Genomic DNA, 14,183 nt, shown 5'->3' with positions numbered 1-14,183 from the left:
GATGGCTAGTTAGACCATTGCGTCCCGCTAGTGTAATACATGATGACGGTTAGTTAAGAACAGGCATCATTACCATCACTAGTGAGAAACCTGTCTGGAGGACGAAACGCGTGGGAATCAGTCTGCCGCAGAGCACTGTGCCTTGGAGACGGAGGTGCAGGGCTGTTCTTTCAAGAAGCCAGATTCCTTGGCTATTATTCAAAACTCAAACACCACTAACTCATCTGGTTTTTAGTAAGACTTTCCGAAGATGCTGGAGGCAGCAGAAGCCACAGAAGTGTGTGGGTGGGGGGGACAGGATCACCCATGGGGGGGAAACAGCAGGAGGTGGCTGGTGTCCCCCCCCGCCCCCAGCATCTCAGGGAGCCCTCCTTTCTTTTCTTTCCAAACCTTCCCCTCCCCCCTCAGGAAAACACACCCGCATCCTTCCAGGCCTGGGGCCTGTCCAGATGCATCTGGGCTTGGTCCGGCCAATCAAAGAACCCGGGGTTCCAGGACTCGTGGGCCAGAGGATGCAGGGGATTGGAACGGAGCTGCACCAAACCATGAGAAGAAGCCACCGGTTGTTGAAACAAGTTCTAGAAATGTGTGCAGGCTGAGCTAGGGCAGGGGAGGCTGAGGGCAGTGTGGGTGTCAGCTGGGAAGTGGGAGCCTGCTGTCTGTGGTAACAGACGTGGGAACAGACAAGGGAGACCCAGAAGCTGAGACAGGCAAGCAGGGAGAAAGGGCAGAGCCTGGCCAGGAGAGAACCCGTGTCAGGACAAGGTCCCAAAGGTGAAGCCCCAGGGTTGCTGGAAGGAGCTGTGGACCTGGCCTTTACCCCCCCAACCCCCACCCCAGCCCACGACCTGCCTGCATGCTGGTACCCCCTCACCTGTGTTGTCCAGCAGGGCCAGGGGCCCAGGCACCGGCGGCTGCATCTCGGGGGAGAGCACTGGCTCTGTCTGGCCGTGGATCAGTGAGGATCAGTGTCCAGGAGCACCGCCCCTTCTCTGTGCTCAGACCGCCTCCTTCCCACCTGTGCTCCCTCCCTCCCCCCTCCTCCCACTGGTCCTGCATGTGTGTGTTGGGGGGGGGGGTTTGCTGAGGGCCTGAGGCAGACCCACTGGATTTCTGGTCCCCCTGGATTTCTGGTCGGTGCACACAGGTCACAGGCTGCAGAGGGGAGGGATGCAGGGAGGCCACACTCAGCCCCCTGTTGGCCCACCTGCCCCAAGAGGGCTCCTGGGGGCAGCAGGGACCCACTTCTGCTCTTGCCCAGGGGTGAGCTCTGGAATGAATGAATGAATGAATGAACGAACGCATAGGCGCTGCAGGCTCCTGTCACGCCCCCACCCATTCACCTTGGCCTGCATCACACTGCTGCAGAGTGAAATCTCCAGGTCGGATGGGAGCTGCTGGAGGAAGGGGTCCCAGGACCCAGTGCTTCACATGGCGGTGAGGAAACAGTCTTGTAAAGACCATTCATGCCATTTTCAAATGGTCCCAGCAGGCGTGAGAGGCACCCAGCCTCCCCGGGAATTAGGAGAAGGTCATCAAAAACAACTGTGTGTCGGGGCACCTGGGTGGCTCAGTCGGTTGAGCGTCTGACTTCAGCTCAGGTCATGATCTCATGGTCTGTGAGTTCGAGCCCCGCGTCGGGCTCTGTGCTGATGGCTCAGAGCCTGGAGCCTGCTTTGGAGTCTGTGTCTCCCTCTCTCTGCCCCTCGGCCCTGCTCATGCTCTGTCTCTCTTTCTCTCTCAAAACTAAATAAACATTAAAAAAAATTAAAAAAAAAAAAACAACAACAACCGTGTGTCTTTTCACTCCCATGTTGTTGGCAAATTGTTGACCGTCAGGCAGGAACTTCGCAGTAACACCGAGTAACATGGACAGGACGTGGGGCAAGGACCCTCGTTCCCTGCTGCTGCACTGACTTGCACCATGGCCCCTTGGACAGCGACAGGCAGGAAAACAGCAGGTTTGTACCTACAACAACAGGGCAAACAGGGTTCCCTGCCAAAGGACCTGCCCAAGAGTCAGTTTCTGGAGCCAGGACACCCGATCCAATCCTCTCAAGGCGTGTTTTAATTACTGCGGTCCTGAGCTCGACCCCGACCAGTGACTCCGAATCGGTGGGAGTGCGGTAGCTGTGAAGAAGGCCACTATTCTACAGGGGCCGTCGCCGTGATGGAGAGACGCTGCACATGTGTGCGGCTCGATGCCCCATGTACATCAGCACAGCCACGGGCACAGCCTAAACGCCTACACCAGGACAGGGCCGTGCTCTGATGCAGACGTGGCACCCCACTGGTGGTTGGGATGGATCGGTACGAGGGCTGTGGGGCAACAATGAGGGCTCACGGGGTTGTGGTGAGTAGGAAGCCTTTATGTGGTGTGTCTAAACCTGAAAAACAATGGTCTTCATTCACTGATCCTCTCAATACACATTTGCAGAGCACCCACTGTATGCTAGACATGATCTGTGCACTCGGGAAGCACTGATGGGCCAGTAGACAAAGATCCGAGGGAGCTAGCGTTCTCCTGGAGAAGAGATGCCAACTGGTACATATGGGAAAGGAGGCAAATGCAGAGTAGAGTAGAAGGCAGTACCCGCTTTGGGAAAGGGGAACACAGACCAAGCAGGGAAGAAGCAGTGGCAGGAGTCAGCAGCGATTACGTGGTCAGAGTGGGAGGTGAGGGCCAGACCCAGACACGAAGGCTGGGAAGCAGTCAGCATTTCTGACACCCGTGCAGAGGCCACGGTGAAGTGGACAGGCCTGGGGAGGGGGTGGGGGTGGGCAAAGACACCAGAGGGCTTACGGGCCAGATGGAGGGTCTCAGGCATTGCCAGGCCCCAGGCTCTGCTCAGAGTGACATGAGGGCCACCAGCCAGGTGTAGAAATACCACCGCAGGGTGCCGTGCAGCATGGCAGGTAGAAGCAAAGGGCCCAGTTTAGGGGGCTGAATCCGCTGAGACGTGACAGCAGTTTGGGCAGGTGGGGAAGTGCAGGGAACGAGCCACGGCCATAGCAGCCTCATGCTGTGGACGTGCAACACCATGGCGTCCGTGTACATACAGACGTGCCAGCCCGAGGAAGCGTGGACGTGCAGATACGTGAATGCCACGTAAGCAAGAACAGCTCCAGAGCAGTGTCCCCACTCGTGTGGGAAACAGATGGCTTTGGGAACCACGTCTAGAGGCCTCTGACTCCACTTGCAAAATCATATGTCTTTAAAAGGTTGAAAGAGGGGCGCCTGGGTGGCTAAGTCGGTTGAGCATCCGACTTCGGCTCAGGTCATGATCTCGCGGTCCGTGAGTTCAAGCCCCGTGTCGGGCTCTGTGCTGACAGCTCAGAGCCTGGAGCCTGCTTCGGATTCTGTGTCTCCCTCTCTCTCTGACCCTCTCCCGTTCATGCTCTGTCTCTCTCTGTCTCAAAAATAAATTAAAAAAAACATTAAAAAAAAATAAAAAATAAAAAATAAAAGGTTGAAAGACTTGAAAACAATATGGCCTCCCTAGACCCCAGTTGTGAGGGACGGCTGGAAAGGTTGAGGGAACCACGACATTGCCATCAGAGGCACAGAGGGAGAAAACGGGAGCTGCCAGAAAAATAAAGAAATTCAGAGACCAGAGAGTGAAAGGAGATAACACGCTTTTACTGACTTCGCTAAACATTCTGCAGTAAACATTGACGAGAAAAAATAGCCATTTTTAATGGCGTGATTTACTGAAATATAGAAAGATAATCAGAGGAAGGTCTGCCCTCAAGTGGGACCAAAAGGCACGGGCTCCCCGGCTTCCGGGGCCACGAGGCACACGGTGCTCCCACAGAAAGAGAGCCCCCCACCCCGGGGCTGCAAGCGTGAGCTGCTGCTGGGGTTGCCGTTTTAAGTGAGGCAACTGAGGCCTAGAGAGGTGAGGCAAGCAGCACGCGACCACACAGCTGGGAAGTGGCGGAGCCGGGAGCAAAGCCTGTGCCCACCACCCTGCAGGGCAACACACTCCACGGTTTGCTGAAAATATATTTAAGATGTGTGTGTGCTACCAGACACGATGGCATTTTCCGATTGACGAGTCTATACAGGCAACTTTGGATGCCGATTGGAAATGGGCAGGTGTTTGAAGTTCTTTCACGGCTGCAAGAGCACGGCTAGGAAGGGCTCTGGAAGGCGCCCCAGCGCTCAGCAGACTGCAGGGCATCCTGGGATAACCCAGGGCTGCTCCCTTTTGCAGGTGGAGACACCAAGGTCACAGGAGGCTAACTGGGTGACCACAAGCGGATGCAGAATTCTTCCAAAGGCTGCACGCGTAACTGCAGGGAGGGTCAGAATTCATTCCTCAGACCCCTCCCCACCGGGAAGCATCCACCAGTGTGACCACCCAGTGTGACAGGTGCATTAGCTCCTGTGCTGACTGCACCAATGACAATTGTTTACCTGCCTCGACCTGACCCAGAGGCCTGCAGCAAGCCCACCTCTGCAGGGAGCGACAGTCTGGGATCCGGGAAGTTTTTGATTTTTTGTTTTTAATGTGACGGAAACATAGAGCGCGAGCAGGGAGAGGGCAGGGAGAGAGGGAGACACAGAATCCAAAGCAGGCTCCAGGCTCCGAGCTTTCAGCACAGAGCCTGACGCAGGGCTTGAACCCACAAATCATTACCCGAGCCGAAGTCCAACGTTTAACCCACTGAACCACCCAGGTGCCCCTCAATTTTAGCTTTAGAACCACCCTGTTTGTGTTTTTTTTAATGTTTATTTTTTAATGTTTATTTATTTCTGAGACACAGAGAGACAGAGCATGAGTGGGGGAGGGTCAGAGAGAGAGGGGGACACAGAATCTGAAGCAGGCTCCAGGCTCTGAGCTGTCAGCACAGAGCCCGGCGTGGGGCTCAAACAAACAGAATAGAAGATCATGACATGAGCCAAAATCAGGTACTCAACCGACTGAGCCACCCCAGCGGCCTGGAGAGAAAGAATCTTAAGCAGTCTCCACGCTCAGCAAAGAGCACAACTGGGGGCCTTGATCCCACAACACTGGGATCATGACCTGAGTGGAAATCAAGAGTCTGATGCTCAACCAAACTGAGCCACCCCGGCATCCCAGATCAGGGAAGTTTTTAAATGTAATTTAATTGAGCTCTCACTAAGACAATTAAGGGGAAATCTGTCCTCTTCCTGTCTGAAGATAATTAAGGGACTGGACAAATTAGTAGTGATGTTAAGAAGATAATTTAGACACATGCACACACCCACCAGGAGCTCTGAGTCCTAGGATGTGGCCATGCCCTTGAGGAAGACCCAGGGCAGAAGGTGGGGGGTGGCAGCCCCACAAGAAGGCGAGGACAGGGATGTCACACAGCAATAACCGGGTGACAGTGATGGTGAAAGGGAAGCAACAGAGGAACAGTCAGAGAACCTGAGAGCCTGGAGTGCCAATCAGCAGGTGAACCGCCCAAACCACAGGAAGGGCCCTGAGTCAGCACAGGCGGGTCCGGCATCGGCAATCCAGTGCATGGGAGAGCCACACCGGCTCCACAGCCTGGAGTCCCTGAGCCACAAAATCACACGTGTGAAAAGGCACCGTATTGTCCCAGGTTTTTGGAAGCCATAGTTCAAGATGTGTGAACTTCATTGGACGTGGGGGTCTTGACGGAGACTGCCTTCGTGGGCTGTTTGCCGTGAAAGCCGGAAGCCAGGAAGCCAAGCCCAAAAGAAGGAAGGTGGGATCCCCAGGGCAGGGGGAAGGGGCCCCCAAGGCCGCTCGCAGCTTTCTATCTTCTGCGTCTTCTTTGTTCCCCAAACGCTTTGGATGCACAGCACAGCTTCCTGTCCATCCATCCTGCCACCCACCACCCCCAGAACCATGGTATCTTTTGCCCTTGACACTTGGGAGCTAATGTGGGAACAGGGGAACCTGGGTCAAAACTGGGAACCTTGGGGGAGGGGGGCACTCGGGGGGTGGGGAGAGAGGAGGGGACTCAGTCAGCTGAACATCTGCCTCGTGGTTTCAGCTCAGGCCATGATCTTGAGGTTCGTGGGTTTGAGCCCTGCTTTGGGCTCTATGCTGATGGCATGGAGCCTGCTTGGGATCCTCTCTCCCTGTCTCTCTCTGCCTCTCCCCCCCCCTCAAAACAAATAAATAAACATTTTTTAAAAATTGGGAACATGGTTGCCAGCACGTCCAGGTTTACAAACTCACTCCTGCTAACGTAGCTGCTGCCGCTGAATTGGAGACAGAGGCACAGGCTTCCTGGCCTCCCCATGCTCCCCTGCCCCTCCTCTACCTCGTGTGTCTTCAGGGTGAACATGAGGGTACTAAGTCCAGGGGGCGAAGGCCCAGCAGCTGAACAGCACTAGCTCCGTACTGGAAGCTTCTGTGACCAAGCGGGAAGAGGTGAGCCTGGCCAGGACGGCAGCCCCAGCTGTGGACTCTGGTTCCTAAGCTCGGACTCTCCTTTGCCGGGCGAGGGAAGCGCTCAGCCAGTTTCCTGTCCCTGAGGAAGAATAAAGGATTTGTTCCCCTGGGCTGCAGACAAGCAGCATTAACAGGTTGGCATTTCCTCTCCTTTGTAATGCGCACTCAGCAAACCTCCCCAGTTGACTATGGTTTGGTAAATTGTTATGTTAACAATTATGACACCTGCAGTGTTTCATAAAGCAATTAACTTGGGGCACCCAGGTGGCTCAGTTGGTTTAGCAACTGACTTCGGCTCAGGTCATGATCTCTAAGTTTGGGAGTTGGAGCCCCGCGTTGGGCTCTGTGCTGACAGCTCAGACCCTGGAGCCTGCTTCGGATTCTGTGTCTGCCCCTCTCTCTGCCCCTCCCCTGTTCATGTTCTGTGTCTGTCTCCCAATAATAAATAAACGTTTAAAAAAATTTAAAAAATAATAAAAAAAAAATAAAGCAACTAAATAAAATCACTAACATGAGGGGAAAGATCATGTAGGAAAGCAGCTATGACACATGCAGCCTATTCTCCCCAACACCAAACCCCCTGCTCAGGGTGACAACGCTGTAGTGTCCCCAGACCTCCCCGATATGGACATGGGTCCGGTGAGCGTGAGAAACACACACACCTCTCCAGAGCGCCTTGCCCAGAGGTGCCATGGCCCCTGCATGTGTCCCTTAGGACTGGTTGGGGAGGGGCGGTACGTGGCTCTAACAGAGCACTGACCACACACCACCCACAGTGTGGTCACTGCTTTGTACCCTGTGGCCTTATTTAATTTGTACGATTTTATTTCACAGATGAAAAACAGGCCCCCAGAATTTAGATAATTTTTCCAAAGTCAAGTATTTGGCTAACTGCAGAGACAAGATATAAACCAGGTCAGCCCAATTTCAAAGCAGTTACATCTTCTAAGTGGGAAACACGTATTTACCTGAGTGCAGACATTTAAGCTTACATTCACGAAGCAGCCAGAGAATATTTACTAAATTCCTCTGTGCACGAGACACATGTGCCGGGCCACGGACAAGCCACACAGACCGGCCCTTTAAGAATACTGCAGCTAGAACTGAGAAACAGAAGTAAACATGCAGTTAGAATCCAGAACTAACTAACTAACTAATGCAGAACTAACAGGAGTCCCCACGGGTGGGCCCAGCCGGAGGGAGACCCAGGCCTCCCAACAGCCAGCACGGCCTCACCCCCCACAGGCACCACTGGGCCCGGGGACACTGAGATCAGAGCTTCTGGCCCATGGGAGGGCGGGAGGACATCGGCTGCCACAATTCTGGACCGTGTGACACTTCTCCATCATTCCAGCCAGCAGGAGCCCTGGGCCTGAGGGCCCCCCCGCAGCACATAGGACACACGGGCGCACACACGCAAGTGGGGGACAGTGTGGGGCAGGGGTGCATCTGGCCATCAGTGCTGATGACTGCCCCGGATGCCCACCTCCTCCCTACACTGGCCCAGCACCCCCTTGTCTTACTGCCTCTCAGGTTTCCAGCTCAGGCTTTGGAGGAACCGAGATGGAAAGACGCAGGGATGTCTACTGTCCTGCTTGCCACAGGCCCCCCTCCCTGAAGCCACTGAACAAGGAAGGGAGTAGAAGAGTCTGGTGCACCAGCTGGAGGCCCCACACTGCAGCGGGGTTGGGGGGGGGCAGCCAGGGCGGCAAAGTCGGGGAAGGGCCTTCCAAAGGCTCTAAGAACAAAAAGTTTGATTCTTTTGGGCAAGAGCAGTGTGTGAAGCAGCGGCGGGAAGGATGACCGTGATACCTGTCCATTCTACTAGGAAATACATTCTCTCAAGACAGGTGTTCCCTCGTTCAAGCAGCGTCCAACTCCAGGCAGGCCCACAGCACACACGTGTTAAAGGAGACTGCATACACTTGACTTCCCAACACTGGTCAGCACCTGCTCCCTGCCAGGTCAGGCACCTGCTGGGCACAGCACTCCTCCCCTGCCTGTCTCTCACCCTCCGGCCCCATCCTCTGCAGGACTTGCTGGGGGACCCATCACATCAGGAAAACCAGTTTATTTGAGCAGACAGGGGCAGCCAGCTCTGGGGACAGGGACGTGGGGGCTCCCAGCTCTGACAAGAGCAGGACTGGAAGAAGCAAAAGTAGCCAGGAGCCACCTTAGTCATCCAGAGTCTGTTTCCTTTGTTTGTTGGGGAACCATGGGCCTCCTGGCCCCCAGGCAGGTGCAGCCAGGCTCTTGCTCTCAGGGGAGTGGAGTACAAACTGCAAAACATGACTCCCTCCTGTAACCAAATGACCTTGAAATAAAGCTCGGGGAATAAATAATGTAGACAAGCAACCGGAGAAACGGCAGGTGGCAGCCCCAGCCTATCTGTCCTCACCAGCGAGGTGGGGTGGGCCAGGAAACGGTCTTGGAGACATGAATTTTTTAAGTTAAAAACACTGTCCAGCTTTGCCAGAAGGTCTTGTAAAAACGATCTCTCTATTGAGCCGAAGCAGAATCAGCCATGTCCCAGATGTCTTGTGTTTCCAGGTCCCTGGGCTCACGCACCACTCACCCCCATAAGCATGAAGCCCACCGTGATTCCCTGGAGCAGGAGCCCCTTCCTGGCCTTGGACTCCGCAGCCGAGGGCTTGTCCGATGTCTCCGGTTTCCACCAAACCGCCTGCCAAGTGCAGCCTGGACGCTGGCCTGCTGATGTGGAGAATGCACCCCTCGCAGGCTCCCGCACCCACGACACCTATTAAATATTAAGTGGTGACGCTCCAGGGAAAGGCAGCCGCCCCCAGGCGTCCCCGGAGTCAAGGGGGGCACCAGGGCACCAGCACCTTGAGCCCCCGGCCAGGCCCGGGTGGGTCCAGCGCCAGGCTGCAGCGCCCCCCACTACTCCCATTCAGCCCTGCGTGTCGCCCTCACCCGTGCATCCTGCAGGCAGAGGGCTGAACTTGGAAACACGTTTCTAGCAGAGGGCTGAACTTGGAAACACGTTTCTACGGTAACCGCGGAGGTGGGGTTTACTTTCCACACACTCGAAGCCTCTTTGTCGTCATTTTACTTGGTCTGGGTGGTGCCTACGAGCCCAGCTCACATTAGTGATGAAGTTCACGTTTCCAAATTGAGGTCCACTCCGCGAATCGCCTGCTGGCAGCGGGCCTGCCCATCGGCACGGTTTCCAGGTGAGGCCCGGCCTGCGGGCGAGGACGGAGCAGAGCCCAGGAGGACCGTGCGGGAGCGCGCCAGCGGGCCACAGCAGCGCGTGCAGACGAAGCCGGTCCGGGGGCGGGGGTGAGGGTTGGCCAGCTCCCCTGCTATCCCGCGAGCACGTCTCTGTCCCGCCGTCACCCAGGCCCGCGTGGGCTTTCCCACGAGCCAACCAAGACGGCGCGTCCCCGCATGTCCTGCCCGCCGCGCTGGCTCAGTGCCCTCGCCCCGCGCCCCGCCCTCCGCTGAGAATTCGCGCCGCATCTGCGCACACATTTCGTACGTAACTCCTCCTGACGTGTGGCGGCCACGGCAGCCATGGCGTCCCAGCCGCGTGCTGCTGGCTGGGGGGCGGGTTTCCTCCCGGGGGAGCGGGTTTCCTCCCTCTGTCCTCATCAGAAGAGGGGACGGGGAGGGGCTCATACCCGGGGGGCGGAGGGCAAAAGCTCAGGCCCACAGTCAGCGCCAGGTCACGGCCGAGGGCAGGTGGCGGTCAGGACCCACTCAGCTTCGCGGGCCGTGGGCGTCCCTTGTGGACGGGCCTTGCGTCACCGGGCTGGCTCCTTCACGCCCTCCTCCCAGGGCCGCGTTCCTCTTTGCCGGCCAGCGGCCCCTCCAGCACCGGCCTGGGTCACCCACAGTCCGGGGCCAGCCAGCTGCGTCCCCCTCCCCACCCCAGTCTTCCTCGGTGCGTCCCGTGTGCTGCACGCGCTCCAGCCGTCCTCACAGGTGGCGCTGGGGGAGGATGGGAGTACACCGCGTCCGGAACCCGTGTTGGCTTCCTGCCTTCCTGAACTAGGAAGGTGGCTTTCGCTCCCAGGCCCCCAGGGCGACACGCAGTCCCAGTCTGAACTGCCCTGTGCAGGGTTGGGAAGAACGAGTCCCCATCGAGGTCCTTGTTGCCTTGGGGACGTACAGGAATGAACACCAGCCAGACCCACTGCTAAGAGCCCACAAGACATCCCCGCCAGCCCCCATGTCCTCCCTACTAACCTGAGCCCTGTTCATCCAGGGGCTCCTAGGACCCTGCACAGAGGATGAGCAGGAAAAGGGTTTAATCTAATTTACAAGGACTGCCAGGTCATCCAAGGCCATGGAGGAAGTGTTTGCTAGCCCAGGGGGACAGGTATCTCCCAGCATCTGACACAGATGTGGGCACAGCGGGGCATGACAGGGGCATGGGACAGGTCTGTCCCTGGGGCCACACGCAGGCCACCCGTGGAGAGCAGAGCACAAACAGGAAAAAGTCACAGTGCCGTGCTTCTCTGCAGCACCTGGTATGATACTCAGTACATGCACTTCCCGCCATGCACAGCAACTCGTCCTGCCCCGGTCTCTGTCAGCCACCGTGTCCGTCAGCACTGCCCCGCACAGCATCTAGTCCCCCTCATTAAATCCCAGGGCCTGCCCAGGGGGCCTCTGTCCAAGGCAGCCACAATGCCACTCACTTAGGCGGTGTCTCAGACAAGTGTGTGGTGCAGGTTTGGGAGAGAGGGGAACCAGACCTATAAAAACTAACTACTGAGTAGCAGAGTAAAACCACACTATCACAATGGTAGGGGACCAGGTTGAGGGTGTGTGTCCATGTGCTCAGGAATTCTCAGTCTGACAAGTAGAGACACTGCAAGCAATTTTTATTTTTTAAATATTTTTTAACGTTTATTTATTTTTGAGAGAAAGAGACAGAGCGGGAGCGGGAGAGGAGAGAGACACAGAATCGGAAGCAGGCTCCAGACTGCATACTGTCAGCACAGAGCCCGACGCAGGGCTCAAACCCGTGAACCTTGAGATCATGACCTGAGCCAAAGTTGGACACTTAACCCACTGAGCCACCCAGGTGCCCTGCAAGCAATTTTTAAATCTGGTAGTCATAAAGAGGTGAGAATGGAGGTAAATTGTGTATGTGCATGTGTATATCGTGGGTACGTGTGTATCTGCACAGGTGTGTATATGCATGTGTGTGCGCGTGCATGTGTGTATCTGCACAGCTGTGTGTGCATGTATGTGCACATGTGTGTGTATGCATAGATATGTGCTTGTGTATGTGTGTACATGTGTATCTGCACAGGTGGGTGTGCATGTATATGTGCGTGTATGTGTGTGCATGCATGTGTGTGTGTGTATATGTGTGTTTGCAGAGGTGTCTGTATAGGTGATTTTGAAAAAAAAGAACATAACTAGCGTTCATATTATAATCCAGAATCCATTATGTTTTCCCTTTTTGTCTTTTTCTGCTTAAATAGAAACTGCATTTTTTTTTTACAAACAAAAAGTTGTGCTGAGTCCTTCTGATCCCAGTACCCCCAGGGCCCCTCTGCTGCCTGGCCTCCTTCCATCCTTGGGAAAAACCCAGTGGGTGCCATCTTCACCATGATGTATGTCACACCCCATGACAGTGAGTCTCACCAGGCTGTGGCCAGGGTCACAGATGCCCAAGTGCCAGGCACCCTGCAGCAGGGGTCCAGGCTGGTGTCTGAAGACCCCTTGGCAGCTATGGTGTGGGACAAGAGGAGCGGCAATGAAGGCATCTCTGCAGGGGAACCTCATCGGCCTAGTGTGGGCAGCCCCCAAGACAGAGACAAGCCTGCAGGCTAACTAGATCCCTGACGGCCCCCAAGACCCGTGTCAGGGCCAGCCCCACGGTCCAGGCTGGAGCTGGGAGGAGGGCCTCACGTGTGGGGGACAGCCAGCCCCCTGGGAGGGTGCCAGGTTGGGGGACTGGGACTGGAAGACCACCCACAGCAGAGATCCCCCGAGACTATGAAGAAACCACTGGCAGGCACTGACCCTTCCCCTGCCCGCCACCGCCGGGACCCCCAGGAGAGCTGGGGGAGGGATGTCCCACAGGAGGTCGCAATTTCCACAGGCACTGGGCGTCCTAAATTAGCGCCTTGAGACCACTGTTCAAGTGTGTGCAGGGTCGCCTGTAGGTAGGGGAGCAGGGGGCAGGGGCACTGAGGCCAGCTTGAGTTTTATGGGCTTGGGAAAGACCTCTTCCGATGACGGAGAGACCGCTGAAGTCACAACTATGCCTGACAGACCTGCTGATTCAGAGGAATTAGTTACTTACACGTGAAGCATTTCAGCAACAGGCGCCAGATCACAAACTGGATAATTTGGGACACGCACTAAAAACAGTATTTGCTGTTCATCTGAAATTCAAATGCATCCGATGTCCTGTGTTTTATCTGACCATCTGGCCATCAGACGCAGGCAAATGGGCCCCCCTGGCAGACGCCAAGGGGCTTCAGGCCAGGCCTCCATCCACACAGCTGCTGGAATCACTCTTTGTTCAGGGCCATGAGAACCTAGAACAGATTAAATGGGTTTATAAAAGCCAGAAACAGGTCCTTGTTGCACCACAAGGTAGTGCAGTGACACATATGGCCATTACCTAGCCCACGTGCACCTTTCTGGAAAACAAAGCAAGACTGGGTGAGGGTGATTTGCCCGCCGACAGCCCCATGTCCCTGGTCCTGGGCGCCTGCAGAGATGCTCCAGGTCACACACCAGAAAGCGCTGGGCGTCTCTCCAGGCCCTTCCAGAACAGTTTTTGCCTCTGGCGGGCCACATGCACAGCCAGGAGAGAAGGATCTTTCTGGTCCAAGGGTGCTTTAAAGGCAGAGGCTTCATGTCATTCGGTCCTCGGAAGCACAGGCCGGATTTTCTCCACCACCTGGCTAGCCTCTGCACGGCCACACACGACACGGCCCTGTGCCAGGCAGGCGTGGGGGCCAGAGTGGCAACCCTCCAGAGCTGTTGGCTACAGGACCCACTGGTCCCCTGAGGGCAGAGAGCAGAGGACTGCACATGGACTTCTGCAGGCAACAACCCCCCCAGCACTCAGTGTTGACAGTCTGAGGGTAGGAGCACCCCAACACAGGGTTGACAGTCTGAGGGTGGGAGTTACTTGAACACGAGGATGACAGTCTGAGGGCAGGGATGCCCCAATATACTTGGGATTGACGGTCTGAGGATGGGGGCACCCCCTGAGGGTGGGGGTTCCCCAAACACTCGAGGATGATAGTCTAAGGGCAGAGATGCCCCAAATACTCAGTGTTGACAGTCTGAGGGCAGGGGCACCCCTGAATACTTGGTGTTGATAGTCTGAGGGTGGGGGTGCCCCAAACACTTGGTGTTGATAGTCTGAGGGTGGCGGTTCCCTGAACACTCAAGGATGACAGATCGAGGGCAGGGGTGCCCCAAACACTCGGTGTTAACAGTCTAAGGGCGGGGGTGCCCCAACACAGGGTTGAGAGTCTGAGGGTGGGGGTTCCCCAAACACTTGAGGATGACAGCCCGAGGGCAGGGGTTCCCCAAACACTCAGGGATGACAGTCTGAAGGCAAGGGGGCCCCTGAACACTTGGTGTTGACAGTCTGAGGGTGGGGGCACCCCAATACTCAGGGTGGACTCTCATGAGGTAGCTGGGAAAGGAAGCAGTGACCCCAGGACATGTGCTAAAACTAGGTAGGACTCCCTCTTTTGCAGCCCCTGGCAGGACCCAACGTCAGCCCCACTTGACAGGTAAATGCTGTGGTGTCTTCTGACACTCCCAGGGGGAGTC

General features: G+C 56.1%; 1 protein-coding gene across 1 annotated transcript in view; it reads right to left on the bottom strand.

Annotated features, from left to right (window-relative positions):
- Positions 1-920, bottom strand: part of TMEM255B (transmembrane protein 255B) — a 39,898-nt gene extending 38,978 nt beyond the window's left edge. Inside the window, exon 1 of the mRNA XM_047075417.1 lies at positions 875-920. Within this exon, the coding sequence (XP_046931373.1) occupies positions 875-920 (46 nt within the window). The remainder of the gene's footprint in view (positions 1-874) is intronic.
- Positions 921-14,183: the final 13,263 nt, after the last annotated feature.

Source organism: Lynx rufus, unplaced genomic scaffold, assembly GCF_022079265.1.
Source record: "Lynx rufus isolate CCGP_SWC_20201006 ecotype Redwood Valley unplaced genomic scaffold, mLynRuf1.p SCAF_1, whole genome shotgun sequence".
NCBI classification, from domain to species: domain Eukaryota; kingdom Metazoa; phylum Chordata; class Mammalia; order Carnivora; family Felidae; genus Lynx; species Lynx rufus.
The sequence above is the reverse complement of the archived record's forward strand: the minus strand, read 5'-3'. Positions and strand labels throughout refer to the sequence as shown.